A 14,251-nucleotide genomic window follows, 5' to 3' on the forward strand; every position below is an offset into this window, starting at 1 on the left:
GCACAGACCAAGAAGGCCAATGGCCTGAGCCTGGAACCCGAGTCTGTCACTTATGAGCTGGGTGCCTATGGACAAGTTAATAAACTTCTCATCTGTAAAATGGGAATAACAGCAATTACTCAAGGGTTTGCACAAAGCAAAGAACCAGTGCAGATGTTGGCAACTCTGGGCCCTCAATAGTGGGACTTTTTTTTTTTTTAAGTTATTTTGTAGAGACGAGGTCACACTATGTTGCCCAGGCTGGTCTTGAACTCCTCGGCTCAAGTGATCCTCCCACTTCGGCCTCTCAAAGTGCTGGGATTCCAGGTTCCCAGCCTTGATACTGGGACTCCTAGCACTGCTAAGTCCCATTACACTCTCCGTCTAAGGGCACGGCTGCAGGTCTTCTTCGAAGGCCTGTGATTGGCCCTAATTGGAAGGTTTTAGGGGTGGGATCCGTGTATAACTGTGTACCACATAACGCTTTGGTCAACAAAGGCTGCCTAAGCCCCGTAAGAGTCTTTTTTTATTTTGAGACAGAGTCTCACTCTGCTGCCCAGGCTGGAGTGCAGTGGCATGATCTTGGCTCACTGCAACCTCCGCCTCCTGGGTTCAAGCAATTCTCCTGCCTCAGTTCCCCAAGTAGCTAGGATTATAGGTGTCTGACACCATGTCTGGCTAATTTTTGTATTTTTAGTAGAGATGAGGTTTTTCACAATGTTGGCCAGGCTGGTCTTGAACTCCTGACACTAGGTAATCCACTTGCCTTGGCCTCCCAAAGTGCTGAGATTATAGGCTTGTGCCACCGCGCCTGGCCTGAGTCATTCTAATGGAATGTACAAAGAAAGCTGACATACGGCCCTTTATAAAGGCACTGCAGATCAAGCAGGGGAAATGACTAATGCTCAGTAATGGTGCTGGGACATTTGGTTTTCCGAATGAAAAACAGGCAAAAATAAAAAAATATATATATACTATCTAGGTTTGTGCAAGTACACACTATGATTGCACAACGCATTCACCTAATGACGCATTTCTCAGAACGCAGCCTCATTGTTAAGTGACGCATGACTGTATTTTAGTTGGACATAAGCTTTTGCTGAGAGCTAAACAGCTTCCATTGAGAGTTCTGCCATCTACCTTGGGGCAGTTGAACCAGGAAGTCCCCAAGATCTCTTCTCTAAACCTTCGATGACGTTTCCTGTCTTGGGCAGATAAGCTGGATGGAGCCTGGGGGAGGCTGCCTGGCGACGCTTCTCTCAACTGGCAGAGCGCTTGTAACCTGGTCCCATGGACATCTCCATTCTAGTGACCCTACTGTGAGTGCCACATCTCAAAACCTGCAGACGCAGGGCTCCCATTGGCTTCTGATGCTGAAAATGCCCAGTGTGGGAAAAAAGACTAACTGTCCTCAGTGCGGTTCTTCGATCAGAAACTCCTTGTTGGGTTCCCAGAAAGCTCGGTTTCAAAGACTCTGACCCTGGGATGGGCGACAGGCACGCCAGTTTCTCAATGTCTCTGAAGACGCACTCCTCCTGTCTGGTCATGCTCCCGCTGGCCGCGTGGTATGCTAGACCTGCGCTTATTCCTAGCATTTCATACGCTATCTGATTTCATGATTGCAAAACTTTTGCAGATGGGTCTGACTACCCGAAGAAAGAAGAAAAATTTCTGGGGTCCTACAGTGCAGGTTTGACAGAGCTGAGGCCAGCCCTGCTTGCCTGCAGGGAGGAAGTGAGACGCCGGAGAGGCCAGGATGAGCCAGGGGCTCTCTGCAAACCTGGGCTCCAGAGTCCCACAGATCCTGACTCTGCCACGTACTTGCAAGGTGAACCTAGATAAGACTCGACGTCTTGGGTCAGGTGTGGTAGCTCGCTTGAGCGTGGGAGTTCAAGACAAACAGGACAACATAGCAAGACCCTGTCTCTACAAAAACACAAAACAAAACAAAAAAACCCCAAAACATTAGCTGGGTGTGTTAGCATGTGCCTGTAGTCCCAGCTACTCAGGAGGCTGGGGCAAGAGGATCACTTGAGCCTGGGAGGTGGAGGCTGCAGTGAGCCGTGATGGTGCCACTCCACCCCAGGCAAAAGAGTGAGACCTTGTCTCTAAATAAATAAATAAATAAATAAATCAACCAACCAATCAACCAACCCACCCAACCACCCAGACTTGACTTCTCTAAGCCTCAGTTTCCTTATCTATAAAATGGGGATTGTGTTTATATGTTACAGTGCTTTGGTGAGGATTAAATAAAATATTGGGTACTTAGAGCTTAGTATGCTGCTGGGCACATGGTAAAGTGCTCTGTAAATGGTGGTTAGTACTGTTACTGTCCTTGTTACTACAATTACTACATCCCTGCTAGGTGGGGTTGAATCTGGCTACAATTGGATCTAAAGAGAGTCTCTGGTTCTGTTTCTCCAGGAGCTCTGTTCATGAAAGTCTCCAGATCTCAGCCTGTCACATCCCAAGGTCCTCGCTATTCTGCAGCAGAGCCACAGAGAAAGAATACATGTGCCCTGGAGTGGCTCCCACTGTCAAGGGTAACCTCATGTCCAAGACTGTGGAAAGAGAATCTGGGAACTGGTCATCTTCCTGAAAAATGCACTTGTCTGGCTGGGTGCGGTGAGTCACGCCTGGAATCCCAGCACTTTGGGAGGCCGAGGCAGGAGGATTGCTTGAGCCTAGGAGTTCAAGACCAGCAGGGGCAACATAGGGAGATCCCATCTCTACAAAAATTTAAAAATTAGCTGGGTGTGGTGGTGCACGCCTGTAGTTCCAGCTACTCAGGAGGCTAAAGTGGGAGGATCACTTGAGCCCTGGAGGTTGAGGCTGCAGTGAGTTATGATCATGCCACTGCACTCCATCCTGGGGCAACAGAGCAAGATCCTGTCTTTAAAAATAAAATAAAATGCATGAATCTAAGGAACACATGTGGGCTTTACACAGACAGGTGAGAAAAGGCCAAGTGTCAGAGACTTGGCTGCCAACCTGGTCCTACCCCGGCTGACTGTGACCTTGGATAACCTGAGCCTGTTTGGGCCTCATGTTTCTCATCTGAAGAATGGGGAGATTCAGAATGAACACAGGGTTTCAAAGGACAGTGGTGAGACATAGGATGATCAAGTACCAATTGAACATACCTGTTGTAATAGTACGATCGAAAAGATACACGGAGCCCACCTGGCTAACTTAACTGGTGCTCCCCAGCTCGGTCCTGAAGTGCCAGAAGAATTATCTATTTGAAGTTCTTAAAAGCCTGGCTAAGATTTAAATGAAAATAAGCTTTAATCTACAATGCCAACTATTTTGGCATTAGCAAATTACGTGTTCAATCTATAGACGATGTCTATCTACTGCAGGGCATGGTGGTTCATGCCTGTAACCCCAGCACTATGGGAGACTGAGGTGGGAGGATCACTTGAGCCCAGGAGTTCGACACGAGCCTGGGCAGCATAGCAAGACACAATCTCTATAAAAGATACAAAAACTAGCCGGCTGTGGTGGCATGTGCCTGTAGTCCCGGCTACTTGGGAGGCTGAGATGGGAGGATTCCTTGAGCCAGGGAGGTCGAGGCTGTAGTTAGCTATGATTGTGTCATTGCACTCCAGCTTGGGCAACAGAGTGAGACCTTGTCTCAAAAAAAAAGAGCAAAGGGGCCTCTCGCAGGTCTGACTAAGGCAGAGACCCTGGGAAAGGTCGTGTCTTCCAGGTTACACAACGAGTGGTCAAAGTGACAATATCTCTTTTCCATAAAATTCTGACCGTGGGGGCAGAGTAGCATCTGCGGTGCAGATAAACGGGGCCAGGCTCCGCGTGGTGCTGTCTGACTGGTTCAGGTGAGAGTTGGTGTGGGAGTCTTCGGCCTCATGGGGAACCCCTCGCCCAGGGCAGGGGTCTGCGACACAGACCCTTAGTTGACACTGCATCTCTGGGGTCCAGGCCTGGGCAGCATGTACCTCCTTTTCTACTGGACAAGGACTCTCTCCAGATGAGGACATGTGTCTCCATGCTTCCTCAGGGAGAGGCAGCAGGTATGGAAATTTAGGTTCTGCTGGTGCTGGGAGTTGGGGAGGAGCCCAAGGATACTCTGGGCTCTGGATGGTGAGTCCAAATCTCCAAACACTGGGGTGGGTGCTGTGTATGCTCCAATGATCCTCTCTCCCCAGCCTCCCATGTAGCTGGGACGACAGGCATGTGTCACCACTCTGGCTCATTAAAAAAAAAAAAAAAATTAGGAGAAGGGGCTGGGCGTGGTGGCTCATGCCTGTAATCCCAGCACTCTGGGAGGTCGAGGCAGGTGAACAGCCTGCTGTCAGGAGCTCGTGATCTGACCTGGCCAACATGGTGAAACCCCGTCTCTACTAAAAATACAAAAGTTAGCTGGGTGTGGTAGTGGGAACCTATAGTCCCAGCTACTTGGGAGGGTGAGGCAGGAAAATTGCTTGAACTCAGGAGGCGGAGGTTGTGGTGAGCTGAGATCACGCCACAGGACTCCAACCTGGGAGACTGAGCAAGACTCTGTCTCCAAAAATATATATATTAATAAAAATAAATAAAAAAAATAAAAAAGATGGGATCTCACTACATTGGCCAGGCTGGTCTTGAACTCCTGGGCTCCAGTGATCTTCCCACCTGAGAATGCAGGATGAAAAGACAGACCCCCAAGGCCAGAGGGTGTGGGGAGACGGAAGGTTTTCCACCACCTCTTTCACACCACCTCAGTGCCCCAGGGACACAGCACCTTCCCATAGTGTCTCCATGGGACCCATCAGAGCCTCAGGGGCTGGGGTGAGGGCTAGGGAAACAGAAGCAGTTTGGAAAAAGACCCCTAGGTGATTCTAACTCATGTGACTACCCACCCAGTGGGAAGCAATGATCTTTAAAGCGTCTTCAGAAAAATATAATTCCTCCTTCTGGGAGACTGGTGTTCTTTTAGTTAGCCTTTCTTACAAATACTCATTGTAAATCGAAGCTATTGGTAGCATTATCTTCTGTGCTGTAGCAAGTACAGTGCAGTTGACTAACTAATTATACTGCCTCTATATTAAAGCATTCCAACAGAAGACCACAGAATAGAGAGTTATCAAAAAGCAGCCTTGTCAACGGTGGTCGGGCTGTTTCATTAATTGCAAAAATAGAGTTCTTCCTTACAAGTGGCACTACGCTTAAGCACTTGTCAGATTAGGCAGGAGGAAACATCTCCCACTTCTGCGTCTGTTTCCGTGCCTAATTAAAGGTTAGTGGATGTCCCGTGACACACGTGGATGGCGGGGCGCTTATGGGGAACTTCGCTTGAAAAAGTAGAGCCCTGGACAGGACAGACTCGAAGATGTGCAGCTGTCTGGTATCCTTGTAAAATGACAAATCAAATTTGAGGGAAGAGAAGACATCTCAGTGGCACAAAGATGGAGAATTTCAGTGGGTTAGAGAAAGAGAACCAATTAGTCCTCCAATACATCCAACTACAGAGAGTATCATTGGAAAGTACGGGTGGAAACAATTCAATGAACTCAGGACAAAGATTCTGCCCAATAAGCCTTCTGCATACGGGATATGCCCTCTCCCCAAGTGACTGTCACCAAACAACCTGGCACATGTCTCAAAGATCAAGGACCTGCTGCCAAGTGTTCATGGGAAAACCACCTGCAACTCCAAACAGCTGAGCCCAGAGCTGGGCGCTTGGAGCCTCCTCTCCCAAACAGCAACCTAATTCAAGGCCACATTGTGCATCCGTGGGTCCCCCGTAAGACAGGAAAGCGGGGAAGGGGACAGGAAGAAGAAAGAAAGAAAGCAGCTCCATGGTAAGTGAAGGTGAGTTCTATGAGTAGCCAAGACTGTGGGGTCAAGGTTCCCCATGGCAAAAGCATCAGGTTGCCAATTTGCCAAGTCTCATTCGTAAAAATATTTTCCTAATAATTGTATTCCTTTAGCTTATAGTTGAGGCTATACATTATACACATTAGAAAAACAAAACACCCTCAGAAGGTATCTCGTTCAATTAACCTTACTCCTTTGGGGTGAGAGGAAACCCTGGTTTGGTGAAGTCAAACGCTTTCTGCATGTGGGTTTGGTATTAGCGAAATCTGTACTCCTGGCAACAAGGAGTTAAGATAATTAAAATCAGAAGTCTTGTTACTGGAAGATATGTTTTGATTATGAGATTAGATGAAGATAAGGTAGCAATGATTTTGGAAGAAGTATTGCTGAATTGTTTCATTAACTGCACGGTATTAAACAATTCCCCCAAGATACGGATAACGAACATTAATTTGCAAAACTGCGTTTCATTTTTTTGTGAAGGCAAACATTGAAACCTTAACTGATTTGGAAGAAATTGCTCTATAATAAAAAATGTGAGGTCTACAGCCTTGCTCTCTTGTAGCTGGTGTGTATCTGAGTCACGCCCTTTAACTCGACAATGGAGAGAAAGGCAAATTATCTCATAATGATGTCGTTGCTGGGGTCAGAAATGGCCGTAACATGAGCAAATGAGATTAAATCTAGAAATAAAAACTGAATCCTGGTACTCATTGGGTAAGCTGATGAGAGAGGAAGAAATGGCGGTGACAAAATAAACTACCTGGCTCACGGTGGCTCACGCCTGTAATCCCGGCATTTGGGAAGCCGAGGTGGGCAGATCACCTGAGGTCAAGAGTTCAAGACCAGCCTGACCAACATGGAGAAATCCCATCTCTACTAAAAATACAAAATTATCTGGAAGTGGTGGCTCATGCCTGTAATCCCAGCTACTCGGGAGGCCGAGGCAGGAGAATCGCTTGAACCTGGGAGGCAGAGGTTGCGGTGAGCAGAGATGGCACCATCGCACTCTAGCCTGGGCAACAGAATGGATTTCCATCTAAAATAAAATAAAATATTTTAAAAAATGACCTGGCTGAGGACAGACGGAAGCAGGATTCAACCATTTCCCCAAAGTCGGCAGGACTGTCTCCTCCAAGGGACCAGGCGCTGGGCAGTTCTCAGTGAATGGGTGAAATTCACCCCAAAGAGGCAGAAGAACAGAGCGAGGGAGGGTCATGGGAGCCATCAGCATCAGCAGTAGATTTGCTGGAAACTTAGTTTTGGCATAAATTTGGTCACGTGTCAAAAAAAAATTTCAATTAAAAACAAAAAAAAAGACATTGGGCCAGGTGCAGCGGCTCATGCCTATAATCCCAGAGTGCTCTGGGAGCCAAGGTGGGAGAACTGCTTGAGCCCAGGTGTCCCAGACCAGCCTGGGGAACGTAGTGAAATCCCAGCTCTACAAAAAATTAAAAAACTAGCTGGGTGTGGTGGGTCACGTCTTTGGTCCCAGTTACTTGGGAGACTGAGGCAGGAGGATCGCTTGAGCCCAGGAGTTCGAGGCTGCCGTGAACTATGATCCTGTCACTGCACTCTAGTCTGGGCGAGTGAGAGAGACTCCATTTCCAAAAAACCCAAAAAGGCAGTGGCTCATGCCTGTAATCTAATCCCAGCACTTTGGTTGGGAGGCCAAGGCTGCTAGACCACCTGAGGTCATGAGTTTGAGACTAGACTGGCCAACATGGTGAAACCCTGCCTCTACTAAAAATATAAAAATTAGCCTGGCATAGTGGCGACTGCCTGTAGTTCCAGTTACTCAGGAGGCTGAGGCAGGAGAATTGCTTGAATCCAGGAGGCGGAGGTTGCAGTGTGCCAAGACTGCGCCACTGCATACCAGTCTGGGCGACAAAAGCGAAAATCCGTCTCAAAAACAACAACAACAAAACAAAATGGACCTAACTACATCCTAGGCCTACTTCATACCAGAAAAGGTGTCCTTTGAATGTTCACAATGAACCCTGACTCACTTTATTCATATAATGAATATACCTTACAGCCGCTCATTCTCTCACCCCCTGACACGGTATGGAGGTACTGGGGAAGGAATGGGCCTGAACGGGCAGCCCCCGGGCAGAGCGGGAAACCCCGGCCAGGGGCTGAAGCCCTGCCCTGAAGGTCCTGCCTTCTTCACTGTCAAGACTGACAACTCTGAGAGTCTCCTCTGGCTCTGAAGCCTGTAAATCAAGGGTCCCAGGACCCTCTTCAAATTACACTCGCTTCAACAGATTGCAAATACCTAAAGTATAATCATTACTTTTAATATGTGGAAAAAGCTCTGGGTTCTGCGTCTGGGATAGAAATTTATGGAAAAGCCAAGAGTGCCTTGTGGGAGGGAGCCTGAGTGTCTGGCTCCCTGGACTGAAGCAGCACCTGGACTGGGGCCACCAAGGGAAAAGGTGCTTGGACAAGAGAATGTCCCTTAGCTTAGAAGGTCAGATGTGACTTCCATGGACCTCTGGGGTTTTAATTGGCTCAGGCACCGGAAGTGCTGGAGTTATAGTACACCACGTCCTCCTGCGGGGGTATCCTCAGAAAGCCAGGATGCTCTGCAAAACTCGGTTAAAGAGCTGGGCGCAGAAGCTCATACCTATAATCTCAGCACTTTGGCGACCTGAGGTGGGCAGATCACCTGAGGTCAGGAGTTCAAGACCAGCCTGACCAACGTGGTGAAACCCCATCTCTACTAAAAATACAAAAATGGTGGCACGCGCCTGTAGTCCCAACTACTCGGGAGGCTGAGGCAGGAGAGTTGCTTTAATCTGGGAGGTGGAAGTTGCTGTGAGCCAAGACCACACCATTGCATTCCAGCCTGTGCGACAAGAATGAGACTCTGTCTCAAAAATAAATGAATGAATGAATGAATAAATAAAGAAGCTGGGCGTGGTGATGCATACCTGTGATCCCAAGCTACTCGGGAGGCTGAGGCAGGAGAATTGCTTGAACTTGGGAGGTGGAGGCTGCAGTGAGCCGAGATCGCACAACTGTGCTCCAGCCTGGGCAACAGAGCGACACTCTGTCTCCAAAAAAAAAAAAAAAAAAAAAAAAAACAAGGGAAATGCTGTCTACACAAGGGCTGATGGCAGGGTTCAACATCCAGTCTCCCTGCTGTGGACTCTGGGACTCTCCTTGGTGCTACTTTACAGAGGTTCAAGGTTGCCATACTTGCTCTCAAGTCCAGAAAGGCAGAGGGTGTGTGTGCGCGCGCGCGTCCAGCTGCCCGCCCTGCCTCCTTGGGCCACCCCTGGCCCCTGTGGCCCCCTTACTTTGAGCGTGCTGTTCTTGGCGCTCAGCTGCTGCTCCAGCTGGGAGATCTGGCTGGCCGAATTCTCCCGCAGCTTGGTGAGGCTGGCCTGGAGTCTCTGCACATCCTCCACCAGCTGTGCGATCTCCCGCTCCTTGGCGGCCAACTCAACTTCTAGGCTGGAGCGGGTCAGCACCTCTATGGCCTGCTCCTGGGGAGGAGAAAAGAGATGACAAAACTGCACTGGCCTTGAGGCAGGTGCTTGGGGCTATCTGTGCTGGCAACTGAGACAGAAGCTGCACAGATCTCAGGGTGTGGCTGGTGATGGCAGGACATCACTTGCTTGCACTTCCCCTATGTCCCCTTCCTCCCCCTGTGGTTAGCTGCCACCTAGATTCATCCACTGGACAAATATGTACTGAGCGCCCACCATGTACCAAGCATATAGCAGTGAATCAAAGGACAAAAGTCCAGGCTGGGCGTGGCGGCTCACGCCTGTAATCCCAGCACTTTGGGAGGCCGAGGTGAGTGGATCACCTGAGGTCAGGAGTTCGAGACCAGCCTGGCCAACATGGTGAAACCCTTTGCCTATAATTAGGTATAATTAGCTGGGCTAATTATAGGCGAGTGGTGGCAGCCTGTAATCCCAGCTACTCGGAAGGCTGAGGCAGGAAAATCACTTGAACTCGGGAGGTGGAGGTTGCGCTGAGCTGAGATTGTACCACTGCACTTCAGCCTGGGCAACAGAATGAGACTCTGTCTCAAAAAAACGAAAAAACAGGAGAACAGTCCCTGTCTTCCCAGGGCTTACAGCCCAGCAGGGATGGGGCATGGTGAGTGAGATGCAGAAAATACACTTATTAGTAATGCAAAGTGTACAGGGTGACCACTGTCAAACGAGACTTAAAACAGAGGCCACAGAGTCAGAGTTGAGAGAGGCAGGGGTTTTAATAAGATGGCCAGGAAAAGACTCACTGAGATGGTGATGTGTGAGCAGAGACCTGGAGGAGGTGGGAGGGGCTGCTGAGTGCTGCAGAAGAGGGACGAGTGCTCCAGGCAGGAGAATGGCAGAGTGGGTGGCTCAGAGGAGGAAGCCTCCCTCGAATGCTCCCAAACCACCGAGATTTTCCACCACAAGGTGGGATTCAAGGTCCTTGAGATTCTCTGGTAAAATTACCCAGAAGCTGAGATATTGTCTGACAAATTGATAACTCTATATCAGCATTTTCTTTTTCTTTTTTTTTTTTTTTTTGAGATGGAGTCTTGGTCTATTGCCCAGGCTGGAGTGCAGTGGCGCGATCTCGGCTCACTGCAACCTCCATCTCCTGCGTTCAAGCAATTCTCCTGCCTCAGCCTCCTGAGTAGCTGGGATTGCAGGTGGGTACCACCACACTTGGCTCATTTTTGTATTTTTAGTAGAGATGGGGTTTCACTATGTAGGCCAGGCTTGTCTCAAACTCTTGACCTCAAGTGACCCACCCACCTTGGCCCCAAAGTGCTGGGATTACAGGCATGAGCCACTGTGCCCGGCCAGTATTTTATTTAATAAAATAATTAAAAGATGTGGCAGATGTATATTTGGTGTTCCTTTGTTGAAGAACTCTTAGGATAATTGATTAAAAAAAAAAAACAACAAAAAACTGGCTGCCTACCCCTTAACCTCACCAAATGCTCATTGTGGAAAATATGCAAAATAGAAAAAAGGTAAGGTACTAAAAAAAAAAAAAAAAAAAAAAAGGAAAAAGTCAAATCTGTAATTCTACTTCTCAATGACTCAAGTAGTACTTTTTTCAAGCTTTAAAAGTAATCATGGGGCCGGGTGCCATGGCTCACACCTGTAATCCAAGCACTTTGGGAGGCAGAGGTGGATGGATCACCTGAGCTCAGTTGGAGACCAGCTTGGGCCACATGGTGAAAACCCATCTCTACAAAAAAATACAAAAATTAGCCAGGCATGGTGGTGCATGCCTATAGTCCCAGCTGCTCAGGAGGCTGGGGCGGGAGGATCGCTTGAGCTTGGGGAGGTTGAGGCTGCAGTGGGCCATGATTGCACCACTGATCTCCAGCCTGGGTGACAGTGCAAGACTCTGTGTCATAGAAAAAAAAAAAAAGGAATCCTGGCTCCTGAAAGATTCTGAAATCTTTTCTGCAGGGCAGATACAATTCTGGGCATGACAGACGGGGACATGGGTGGAGAGGGCAGAGCTGCATGGTGTCTATGACGGCCGAATCCTGGGGGCAGCTCATGCTGTAACACAGAAAGCCACTGTCCTTGCTGCTGTCCCCGCTCTGAAGTGCTCAGTTTCATGTCCTGATCTTGCCTGTATTGTGGGGAAAGGGTGGCACCGTGGCCCTGGCTGGCAAGTGCAGCTGGGCCATCCCATGCACCGTGTGCTCGCCATGGATTTTCAAATTTGGGGATAGGCAATCACTCAGGGAAATAATGCTTCATATCTCCGTTGGGGAAAATGAGGCCTTTACCATTTAAGTCTGTACAGTTTCATGTGCAAAGACGGTACTCCTTCCTGCTTCTTTGATTTGTATGAGGTTGTAAAAGAGGTGTTTCGGGTCTCCTGACCTCTGACAGCTGTGCGCGTGGCCCTGGAGGGCTGGAGCGACCATCTCCTGTGGGCTTATTTACCAGGCACAGGCTGTCCAGGCCACGCTGCACGGATCGTTGCCAATTTGCAAACTGTTGCTGGTGCACAGTGAGGCAATTACAGAAATCGAGAATAAGTGTTTAGAAACTTTTATAGCGATTCGGCATTTCGGTGACATTTTAAATGTCTTTTATATAAAACGATCAGTCTGCCACAGACTGGAAATTTAAAAAATAAAACAAAACTGTCCATCACAGGGAGTTTGGAAAGCACCGCTCTGGATAACGCCGGGCAGGGTCAACGTCAGGAGCTCTCCAGGGTAGGAGGACCAGGACAGGGGCTGAGCCACAGGAGGGGGGAACGGGTGGGCCTCGGGCGGGCTGATGGGACCTTGTCGGAAGGAAGGGGGGCTCCATCTCACGGTGGGTGCCAGGAAAGGGCGGGGAACGTGCAGGCAGGTGCAGAGGCTGGCAGGAGTGTAGGGCAGGGCTGGAGGAGTGACAGCTGCCAGGGGTGGCCAGAGGCGCCTGCACGTGTGGTGGCAGCCCTAGGGAGTCCCTGCCAGCTCTGGAGCAAGGAGGGGACACAGTAGAAGTGACATGTAGGGAGGTCAGTCTGGGCACAGGTTGAATCATGCTATATCACGTCCTCATCTTAATCTTCCACCCTGAGGGGTGCTGGCCATAGACATGATTAAAAGGCTTTTACGAAAGGGTCAGTAAAACCAGCTAAGGGAACATGGGTTTCACGAGGGGCAGGTCAAGGTTAATGTATCTGGGACAGGTGCTCCTAATGACACAGGTCAAAGGTACGGATTTCAGTGCTGCCGCTGGACCCAGAGTGGGGACCGGGCAGCAGGTGGTCGAGGGCTCAACTCCTGGGCCTGGCTGGGTGTGGCCACAAGAGCTTGGCCACATTGACCAACTCCCAGGAACTCAAGCCACAAACTCCTCCTTCATAAAATAGCAAAAATCATCGCTGTCTTGCATGAACTAAACGAGGTAATACTGAACCCCAAAGCAGTAAGACCTTGGAAATGACACAGACATGACCGTCCTCCCTTTATCTGTTTTTTGTCTTGAGATGGAATCTTGCTCTGTTACCCAGGCTGGAGTGCAGTGGTGTCATCTCAGCTCACTGCAACCTCCGCCTCCTGGGTTCAAGCGATTCTCCTGTCTCAGCCTCCTGAGTAGTTGGGCTTACAGGCACATGCCACCATGCCTGGCAAAGGCAAATTTTTATAGTTTTGGTAGAGATGGGATTTCGCCATTTTGGCCAGGCTGGTCTCGAACTCCTGACCTTGTAATCCGCCTGCCTCGGCCTCCCAAAGTGCTGGGATTATTGGTGTCAGCTGCCGCGCCCGGCCCATCCTTCCTTTATCTGAAACTGTGGCTCACTCCATCTCAACACAATGGGCACTCCCAGTTGTCCTGTCACAAGGACACAATGGAGAACTAAGAAAGAAACAGAGAGGGGCTTGGGGAGCGATCCAGGGGGCCTGGATGAGAAGCAGTGGCCTGTCAGTCCATAGGGTGATGGCTGGGAGAGACATGGACAAAAGCTAGAGAGGAAATCAGAGAGAGGAAGAGTTGGCCTTCAAAGCTTTAGGGAGGCTGGGTGCGGTGGCTCATGCCTGTAATCCCAGCACTTTGGGAGGCTGAGGTGGGCGGATCACCTGAGGTCAGGAGTTTGAGACCAGTCTGACTAACATGGTGAAACCCCATCTCTACCAAAAATACAAAAACTAGCCAGGTATGGTGGCATGCACCTGTAATCCCAGCTATTCGGGAGGCTGAGACAGGAGAATTGGCTAAACCCAGAAGTGGAGGTTGCAGTGAGCCCAGATTACGCCACTGTACTCCAGACTGGGTGACAGAGCGGGGCTATGTCTCATTAAAAAACAAACAAACGAACAAACAAAAAAACTATGCAAAGCCCAGCATGGCCGCAAACTTGGGCCAGCAGCTCACTCAGTGACCGCTCACCTTCTAGAATGGGGGATTCCACTGGGATACCCAATGCACGGGTTTTGGCCTTTGCTAGATCTACAGACTCCACTGTTTCTCTGCTGCATTCTGCCAGCCAAGTGCAACAGACCATTTTTCCGCTGGCCCAGTTTCCTATGTTTGCTCCCCAACTGGCTGCAGCTGGAACCCACTGGCTATGTGGGAACACATGCCCGCGGGGAGCCCCATGGGGCTGCTCTGGGGAGACTGAACCGGTGCCATGTAAACACGGCACTTAACCGATGATGAAGTGTTTAAGCGCCCCTAGGATCCACAATGGACTCTACCTGCAAAAACATTCATTTCCTTCTGAAATGTTTTGGTTGCTGCAGTCCAGGATAGTGCCAGAATTCTTTTCAACCAAAACACGGAGCTCAGGGGCTCCATGTAGACGCATCAGAATGGACGGCTTCCTTTGCAGAACCAAGCGGGACCCCAGGGGCCAGGGGAAGCCGCTGACCCCGCCCTGAAGGCTGCCTCCCACCCCAGCCATAGTGCTGCATCCAGTTTGTCGAAACTTAGAGGAAGGAACCGTAACAGAGCCACGGGGACATTCAGTT

General features: G+C 49.5%; 1 protein-coding gene across 18 annotated transcripts in view; it reads right to left on the reverse strand.

The window, feature by feature from the left end:
• CUX1 (cut like homeobox 1) overlaps positions 1–14,251 on the reverse strand; it is a 468,585-nt gene that overhangs the window by 96,503 nt on the left and 357,831 nt on the right. For 15 of the 18 annotated variants that reach the window (XM_009202774.2, XM_009202776.3, XM_031665521.1 and 12 more), the window contains one exon: positions 9,108–9,296. In XM_009202774.2, the coding sequence (XP_009201038.1) occupies positions 9,108–9,296 (189 nt within the window). The remainder of the gene's footprint in view (positions 1–9,107; positions 9,297–14,251) is intronic. The other 3 variants (XM_009202775.2, XM_031665520.1, XM_031665514.1) reach the window with 1 other exon arrangement.

Source organism: Papio anubis, chromosome 4, assembly GCF_008728515.1.
Source record: "Papio anubis isolate 15944 chromosome 4, Panubis1.0, whole genome shotgun sequence".
NCBI classification, from domain to species: domain Eukaryota; kingdom Metazoa; phylum Chordata; class Mammalia; order Primates; family Cercopithecidae; genus Papio; species Papio anubis.